This window comes from Primulina eburnea, unplaced genomic scaffold (assembly GCF_022965805.1).
Source record: "Primulina eburnea isolate SZY01 unplaced genomic scaffold, ASM2296580v1 ctg739_ERROPOS11973397, whole genome shotgun sequence".
NCBI lineage: Eukaryota > Viridiplantae > Streptophyta > Magnoliopsida > Lamiales > Gesneriaceae > Primulina > Primulina eburnea.
In genome coordinates, this window is record NW_027331510.1 from 3382574 (window position 1) to 3392068 (window position 9495).

General features: G+C 35.2%; 1 protein-coding gene and 1 long non-coding RNA gene across 2 annotated transcripts; both read left to right on the forward strand.

Moving 5' to 3' along the window:
• Positions 1 to 252: 252 nt before the first annotated feature.
• On the forward strand, positions 253 to 3647 carry LOC140822094 (O-fucosyltransferase 20-like). The gene is given in 7 exon segments (XM_073182819.1): positions 253 to 637; positions 640 to 1171; positions 1532 to 1700; positions 2151 to 2240; positions 2342 to 2625; positions 2717 to 2975; positions 3072 to 3647. Coding segments are annotated over 7 exon segments (1635 nt in total). The 5' UTR covers positions 253 to 573; the 3' UTR covers positions 3309 to 3647.
• A 2605-nt stretch (positions 3648 to 6252) lies between these two features.
• On the forward strand, positions 6253 to 8225 carry LOC140821951 (uncharacterized). The gene is made up of 2 exons (XR_012115868.1): positions 6253 to 7227; positions 7589 to 8225. It is a non-coding gene; the product is annotated as an uncharacterized lncRNA (long non-coding RNA).
• Positions 8226 to 9495: the final 1270 nt, after the last annotated feature.

Below are 9495 nucleotides of genomic sequence, written 5' to 3' on the forward strand. Positions count from 1 at the left end.
ATATTCTAAATCAAATAAAGAAGCACTTTGTCTTGTGCTCGATTTACAAGCTCAACATAAGCTTAATTTGTGAACATGTTCACGAACTCATGTCATTAGTTTAAATAATATTTTATTACAATAAAATTATTTTTGAAATAATTTTAAAATACTCTAAAATTATCATATAAAATTGGAAGCAAAAAAATCCATAATTTCAATGGAGTTCCGAGTAAATATATTTATTTAGTAAAACACGTGAAATGTTTTCCACATTCTCTCTGGCAAGCCACAATTTATAAGTATGATCTATCACAAATATTTCTTCAAAAAACGTTAAACCCAAACATGAAAAGGAAAATATACCAAAACCTGACAGAACAGACCTCCTCTGACTCTCACGTTTGAATGCTCAATACGAAACGAATGCAAAACGAGCATCAATCCATTACTCCACAACCCTCTCTCTTACCTCTCCTCTTCTTTTATCTGAAATCTTTCCAAGAAATCCAAAATCCCAAGAAAATGCTGCTACATTTTTTTATACTTAATAGATAAAAGGCTCCTAGAGTGAGCATTTTTTCAACGTATGAAATGACTGTTTCAAAGAGTAACAAGAAGAAGAAGAACCAACAGAGTTTCATCTCTGTCCCGTCTCAATTATCAACTCCATTTCACAGTCATCTCTCGAGTCATTGCTACGTTCTCCTAAGAAAAAGCAGAGTTTCATCTCCAAGCTCGGTAGTTTGTTCAAAAGTCCAAGATTTTTTCTTTTCTTGGTTTCTGTGCTTGTTTTTCTTTGGATGTTGAATATTTGGTTCGGTTTTGATCCCACAATGCCTCTTTCACCTAACCCTTGTGCTGTTTTCCGAGAGAAATCGCCAATGGTTGGTGTGATTTTCAGTTCTCGACTAAGTATGGATGGAAATGTGGCTGAAATTGATGAAAATGGTGAGTTTTGGAAGCAGCCTAATGGGTTTGGTTATAGGCCTTGTTTGGAATTTAGTGCAGGATACAGAAGAGAGAGTGTTGAGATTGTGAAGGAGAGAGCAAAGTATTTGATTGTGGTGGTTTCAGGTGGGATGAATCAGCAGAGGAATCAGATTGTTGATGCTGTTGTTATTGCAAGAATTCTTGGTGCATCTTTGGTTGTCCCCATTTTGCAAGTTAATGTAATTTGGGGTGACGAAAGGTTTGTTTCTCCGCCATTTCTTCATTTGTGCGGCCAAACTCACCCTTCCTTGAAAAATTATGAGCAAAATTTTAATTTTTCTTTTTTGTGAGATGAGAAGGGGATTTTAGAGTGATTTTTTTTTGTTCGTTTAAGAATTAAGAATACATTGGAACGAGGTCATGTTAGTGTAAGTTGGATATGACAAGTCTTGGTATTGTAGCTCAGCTTTCTACTTTTTTTTGTTTCATTTGCTCTGCCCACCAGTATTTCGGTTTCAATAAAACTGAGCTACATTGAATTGTGTCTTTCATGATAGCAGTGTTATATGTTCTAGTTTGTGGAAGTAAGCTGTTTCTGTGGCTTTTCTGGCTGTTGCAGTGAATTTTCTGATATATTTGACCTGGATCATTTCAAAAGTGTTTTGGCAAACGATGTTCGGATAGTTTCATCCTTACCGTCTACTCATTTGATATCAAGGCATGTGGAGGAGAAGCGTACTCCTCTTCACGTGTCACCGGAGTGGATTCGCTCACGTTACCGTAGACGAGTAAGATCCTGAATGACTTATCTAAATCTATTCATCCGTGTTAGTTGTCTTGCCCCTCATTGGCTCCCCTCTTCCTCTAGCTTGTTTTTCGCTTTATAAATAAGTCAGTATCAGTCTTAACCGAATTGTTCACCCGTATTTTTTTTCTACAAAAAATATTTTAGAAAAATTGCTTATGTAGGAATGGACTCCAAAGTTGAGTGCGTAAAAAAGATGGGAAAAAGTCATCCATTCCAGTGGTGATTATCGCTAGAACTTTATGTGTCAATGCCTTTGTCAAATTATGCTGAATGCATATACTTGTCCAAGATTTTTTTATCCTCGTTGTTGCTTTCTATGTCCTTGTATACACTTAAAAAATGATTAACAGGAAAAGATTGAGGTTCTAACGTTTCTGTTACTTTTTAAATGGCAAGTGATTTTAAATGAAGCAAGTTTCTTGTCCTGCAGCTAAGGAGGGATGGGGTATTGATTTTACGTGGTCTTGACTCTAGGCTTTCTAAGGACCTTCCTCCTGATCTTCAAAAGCTACGCTGCAAGGTATTGACCCGACCCTTATGCATTGCAAAGATGATCCCTTCTCTTCTTTAGCCTTTGCTTCAAATTTAACATCTAATTATGCTATCCTATTAAACTTGTAGGTGGCATTTCATGCATTGAGATTTGCCTCACATATATCAGAAATTGGTAACAAGCTAACAGACAGAATGAGAAGCAAAGGACCATATCTCGCTCTTCATCTGCGAATGGAAAAGGATGTATGGGTAAGAACTGGGTGCCTCCCTGGACTGGGCCAAGAATATGATGAAATGATAAATAATGAGAGAAAAACGAGCCCAAATCTATTGACTTCAAGATCCAATATGACGTATCAAGAAAGAAAACTTTTAGGCCTCTGCCCCTTGAATGCATTAGAAGTAGCAAGGTAATACTTTTAGGATTCTTTGCGAGAATCAATCATTTTGTGTAGGATATACTCTGTTATATGATATACTATAATGTCACTGTGTATGCAGACTGCTTAAAGCTTTACGGGCGCCAAAAAGTACAAGAATCTACTGGGCCGGTGGGATTCCATTGGGAGGAAAACAAGCTTTACTCCCATTAACCACAGATTTTACTCATTTCTACACCAAGGAAGACCTTTCATTGCCAGGGGAGCTTGGAGCATTTGCGAACAAGGCATCTCTAATGGCTGCTATTGATTATATAGTGTCCGAAAATAGTGATGTATTCATGGCATCTCATGGTGGAAATATGGGCCATGCCATCCAGGTATTGAGTCCATCTCCTGGGACAAACCCATTACTTTGGATGAAGGGATGACTTAGATTCCCTTTCAGTGATTTACTTGTGTTTTCTTGAAAACAGGGACATAGGGCATATGGAGGGCACAAAAAGACCATCATCCCAAACAAAAGACACATGCTTCGATACTTTATGAATCAATCTCTTCCTGAAGCCGAGTTCAATAAAATCGTACTAAACTTGCATCAAGATTCGTTCGGACAGCCTGAACTCAGGACGAGCAAATCCGGAAGGGACGTGACAAAGTATCCGATCCCCGAGTGTATGTGCAATGGTACGGATACAAACACGTCAATCTGAATGACGAACTCAAATGTTGTCAATCTTAAACTAACCAAGTCAAAGCACACATCAAGGATTTATCATTTTTGGGGAAGATTCGATCATGATGCATTTGAAATATGTGTTAAAAGGTCACGTCTGCACGTTTTTATTGTTTTTTTTAAGGGGGCAGAGAAAGATTCACCTGTGAAGCAATGCATTGGACTCAAACCAACTCTTTTGTTCCCCTCTTTGAGCATGTACAGCCCACACAATACCAGTAATTATTGTACATTTATTATTATTTTTTGGTATATTGCATTTGAACGAATGTAAAAATTTAAATCATCAAAAAGTGCCATTAAAGAAAGTACTAGTGAAGAATATCGCTCTTCAGACAGTTGTTTAGGGCACATAAGCTCAATTTTTCAAATCGCTTTGAAGTTATATCTTTAATATTGACGGAAAGATAAAGGCATGACTCGTAAACTTATCAAATTAATCAAGTCTAATCATTTGATTATTTATAATATAAAACATGATACAAAAGGGTTTTTATTAAAAATAATTTAATTTTAAAAAAAATTCAAAAATAATTTTAAAAAAACAATTTCAAAACTACTGCAATCCGCGTTTACGGAGCGCGGACGCTGCTCACGTCTTCGTAAGCACGGACGCAAGTCAGCGACAGAATATTTTAGCGACAAACCGTCGCTCATTTGCGACAGTTTTAGAAACCGTCGCTAAATGCCGAAATACTTATTTCTTCACACGCTACGCATAATTGTATCAATAGCGTGCACATGTACGTCGCTGATAATCTTGAACTTTCAACGGCTTGCAACTTTGCAGCGTGCAATATACGCTGCGGAAAGAAAATTTGCGCGCTGCGAAAAGTCATTTTTATTGTCGTGAAGATTATGGGTGTTCATACTTCGGGTAAAAACCGAAAAAACCGAACACCGAACGGAACCGAAAATCGAATTTTGTAATTCAGATATAAATATTAAAACCGAAATTTATTTGGTTCGGTTTCGGACCAAAACGATTCGGTTATTTCGGTCAGTTAATTCGATTTTGATATAATTATTTAAATTAATAATATAAATATATTGTAAAATATAATATGTTAACTTTCTACATGTTTGCTTACAAAAATATTTAAATATAAGGTCTAAATTAATTAAAAAAACAATAATCAACTAAAAATTATTCAAAATAGTTATTCATTCACTAAATATCATATCAAAATACATAATATAAAAAAAATATAAAAAAAATTATTAATTTAATGAAATTTCGATTTTTTCGATTTTTACATATATAATCCGAAACCGAACCAAATAAACTCGGTTTTAATATTTATATCCGAATTACAAAATTCGATTTTCGGTTTTTACCCGAAGTTTGAACACCAACAATCTTCACCGCAACAAAAAAGTGTTCAAGATCATTTAGCGACGGTCATTTAACGACGGTTAGTATGACTGTCGCAAATTAGCAACGGTTACTTAAACCGTCGCAAATTAGCGACGATAGGAATACGTATTCCGTCGCTAAAATATCCCACATCTAAAAGTTACAAATCACAATTCAATTTTAAAAAAGGAGATCCCAGGTGTCACGTTATAATTACATAGGAGAAGAAGCGTGTGGGCATGGTGTCTATGTACGTAGGCTTTGCTCTGGAAAGTCCCCGGGCCATAATCCGCAGAGATGCGGGCTTGATGACAAGACTCCTCCGAATTCTCGATCCTAGGCCGAGATATGCGTGGAGCCTTTGATCAGCTTATTCGGAGCTACTTGGCCGATTTCACAGTTATACGCTTGGAGGTTTCATACTTCAACCGAACGGGGCTTACGATCTCCTATGTTCCCCTTTTTTTTACAGGCACAGGGCCAATTTCAAATTGATAAATGAACCACTCATTTGATCAAATATTTCATTAAAAAAAAAAAAACTAGTTTTTTAAAACGTCAATCTTTATGAAAAGCGTTTTTCTATTTTTTCAATCTTTTTGACACGAGAAACAAACCAAAAAATTAGATATTTAAGTAAAAAAACACCAAACGGTGTACGACAGCCCACTTATCATATACCTTTTTTAGATCATTGATTGAGTCTCTAATATGTTAGCTGCATCAAGTGATGAACTAACTTAATCAAGAAAATTATGTTCTTGACCGCAAGGAAACGTGGAAAATTTTATCGACTAAAATAATAAAGATTATATTTTTCTTTATAATAAATTTTGAGCCAATTTTCTAAAAGGTCCTGCTTAGGATAATGTTGTTTTTAAAAACGAAACGCACAATTAGCTAGTATAATTTCTCTATTATTTTTTAGTTTTATATAATTAAAATGGAAGGACCCACTTGGACCAGCTTCCTTAGCAAGGAAAATTGACCACAGCGCGTGTGGTCATTTTATATTTTTATTATTTATTATTCCATGGCGATCATTATTTATTTTGAAAATAAAAATAAAATATTCCAAGACGTCTCAAGCAGAGTTTCCAGTCTTTTCTCACAAGTTTACAGTTTAGACAAATTTGAAAATCCATTCCCCATAAGATTTATTAGTTGAAATCGCAGGTTTTGTTTGCGATACTGGTTGTTCGCTAATATGGTTAGTTTCCATTAGAAGTGACCTAACCAAGTAAATGCATGATTTCTTATTATTATTATTTTTAAAATAGACATGAGATAATAATAGTTAAAATGCTCTTCTAAATTTGTTTATTTTGTGTTATCTTAATTTGGTTTTGATTCGGCAAATTAGTTCATATTTTCACTTTTGGTATATCTTATAAGATTATAAACGTGACACATTATCATTTTCCGTTATCGCTTTATTATTTTCTAATATCAAGTCAGCATCATCCAGCTCTACGAAAACATTGGTAGAAAAAAAATCCTAACCTAACCTAGACAAAACATAAAAATAAACAAACTATTTTGACACTGTTACAAATTTATTGAAATGTTAATTGCGGCACTGTGGCTAGCTACTATTACAACATCACTGAAATATCATTAATTTATCTGATTGACGCGAGAATATTAAGAATCCTTTACGTTGGTGCATGTACAAAGGAAAATGATGATCGATCCAAAGAATGAAGAGGTGATTTCTCTTCATTCTTCACTAACATATATGGTTTTTAGAGCACTTATATCAGATATACTTGACGACAAATTACTCAACAGATTTGACAAGAAACCCATGTTTGTGCCTTAGCTTGATGAGGTAGTAGCTTAATTTTCAAGTATTTTTGTGATTTGAAGAATCTTTCTGGGGAAAATCGTGAGGAACAAGTTGGATCAAATATACATGGACCAATATATTGGATCAAATAGATCGATGTGACCTATTTTTTTACAATTGGATTTTATAACCAAAACCATTTCTCAAACTTTTCCTTCGACATTTTTTGCAAATAAATAAAATGAACCCCAACAATCAGCATAAAACCGTAAAATACAGAAGTAGTAGTAAGTATATCACTTGGAGCTATTGTTTAAAATAATAGTAGAATTTCTGTGAGATGTTCTCAGTCTCACGGATCCGTGAGATAAGTGATATATGAGCTCTAGGAATATAAACACATTTTGTTCTGGATCAATGAGTGAAAGCTGGGTAGTTTGTTCAAAAGTCCAAGATTTTTTCTTTTCTTGGTTTCTGTGCTTGTTTTTCTTTGGATGTTGAATATTTGGTTCGGTTTTGGAAGCAGCCTAATGGGTTTGGTTATAGGCCTTGTTTGGAATTTAGTGCAGGATACAGAAGAGAGAGTGTTGAGATTGTGAAGGAGAGAGCAAAGTATTTGATTGTGGTGGTTTCAGGTGGGATGAATCAGCAGAGGAATCAGATTGTTGATGCTGTTGTTATTGCAAGAATTCTTGGTGCGTCTTTGGTTGTCCCCATTTTGCAAGTTAATGTAATTTGGGGTGACGAAAGGTTTGTTTCTCCGCCATTTCTTCATTTGTGCGCCAAACTCACCCTTCCTCGAAAAATTATGAGCAAAATTTTAATTTTTCTTTTTTGTGAGATGAGAAGGGGATTTTAGAGTTGATTTTTTTTTTGGTTCGTTTAAGAATTAAGAATACATTGGAACGAGGTCATGTTAGTGTAAGTTGGATATGACAAGTCTTGGTATTGTAGCTCAGCTTTCTAATTTTTTTTGTTTCATTTGCTCTGCCCACCAGTATTTCGGTTTCAATAAAACTGAGCTACATTGAATTGTGTCTTTCATGATAGCAGTGTTATATGTTCTAGTTTGTGGAAGTAAGCTGTTCTGTGGCTTTTCTGGCTGTTGCAGTGAATTTTCTGATATATTTGACCTGGATCATTTCAAAAGTGTTTTGGCAAACGATGTTCGGATAGTTTCATCCTTACCGTCTACTCATTTGATATCAAGGCATGTGGAGGAGAAGCGTACTCCTCTTCACGTGTCACCGGAGTGGATTCGCTCACGTTACCGTAGACGAGTAAGATCCTGAATGACTTGTCTAAATCTATTCATCCGTGTTAGTTGTCTTGCCCCTCATGAAAAAAATAATTCAAATCCCACATCGAAAAGCTGAAGATACTATTTAACTTTTAAAATGGAGATATGGATGGCACATAACTATCACATAGGAGACGAAGCGTGTGGGCATTGTGCCTGCATATGTAGGCTGCGCTCAGGAAAGTCCCCGGGCCATAAACCGCAGAGATGCGGGCTCGGAAACAAGACCTCTCTGAATTCTCGCTGCTAGGCAGAGACACGCGTGGAGCCGATGATCAGCTTTATTCGGAGCTACTTGGCCGATTTCACAGTTATACGCTTGGAGGTTTTCAAACTTCAACCGAACGGGGCTTACGATCTCCTATGTTTCTTTTTTTTTTTTTACAGGCACGAATGTGTGGAATTTGTTGGGAAATTTGGAACTATAATTGGAGCATTCCGAGATTTTGGTACACCTTTTTCCTCAGCGGAATTAGAAGGTAGTTTCTTATGGCGAATGCTTACACTGGAATCATCGGATTTTTGTGAACTGATTGACTTGAAGAAGAGCCTCAAAATCCATGAAAAAAATGACATTGCTGTATTTTTACAAAAACAACACAAAAAGCTCGATGGGCGATGTGCTTATTTGCTTCAATTAGCTTGTTAAGTTGGTTGGTTTAGGAATAAACGGGGGTCTCTACTTATAGGAGTGATCTTCATTCTTGAAAGAAATCAACTTGATGGGCAAGAAAATATTTCCATCCTTGGTCAAATTTAAATTTTTAGTTGACTCCATCGATATTTTTTTCCCCAGTGTGTAGGGCCAATTTCAAATTGATAAATGAACACCCATTTGATCAAATATTTCATTAAAAAAAAAATTAGTTTTCTAAAACATCAATCTTTATGAAACGCGCTTCGTCGCTTTTTACAATCTTTCTGACTAGGCAATATTTGGAAAAATTGTTTGACATACTTTTCAATCAATTTGTATCGCATAAAAAAAAAGTGTGTCATATATTTTGAGTTTGAATCCGATTTAGAGAATTTTTTTTTAAAATTCTGAAACGAACAAATAAATTAGATATTTAAGTGAAAAAAAAAAGCTTAAGTGGACGGCCGGCTGCCCACTTACCACATACTGCTAATTAGAATACCGATTGGGTCTCTAACATTTTAGCTGTATCAAGTGGTGCATTAACTTAATCGAGAATATTATGATTCTTGAACACAAGGAAACGTGGAAAATTTTATCGACTAAAATAATTAAAATTATATTTTTTTATATAAGGTCATCCACGATAAGAAAAATATTTCTTTCAAATATTTGTGGACCTCATGATCCACATCATCAGTCAAATATTTCTCTTTCAAATATATCACATTTCACAATCAAATATCATACCAATCAAATATTTATGGGTCCTACTGTCATTTTAATTAATATTTTATTTTCATTTAAACAAAATCATTTAACCGTCATTAATTACTATTATGTGCAAAAAAAACTTCTCAAGTTTTAGTCTATCCAAACTAGGTTAACCAAAACATTGGTCGACCAAATAGATTTGTTCCACCAAAAAAAATTTGGTCGACGAAATTGGTCATCCAGGATGACCAATTTGGTCGATCAAAATGTGTTTGGTCGACTAATGTTTCCATTGATTGTCGATAGCGCACGAGTACAATGCACGTAAGTGTCTCGAGTTAACGTGAAACTCACGCTTGCATATCTC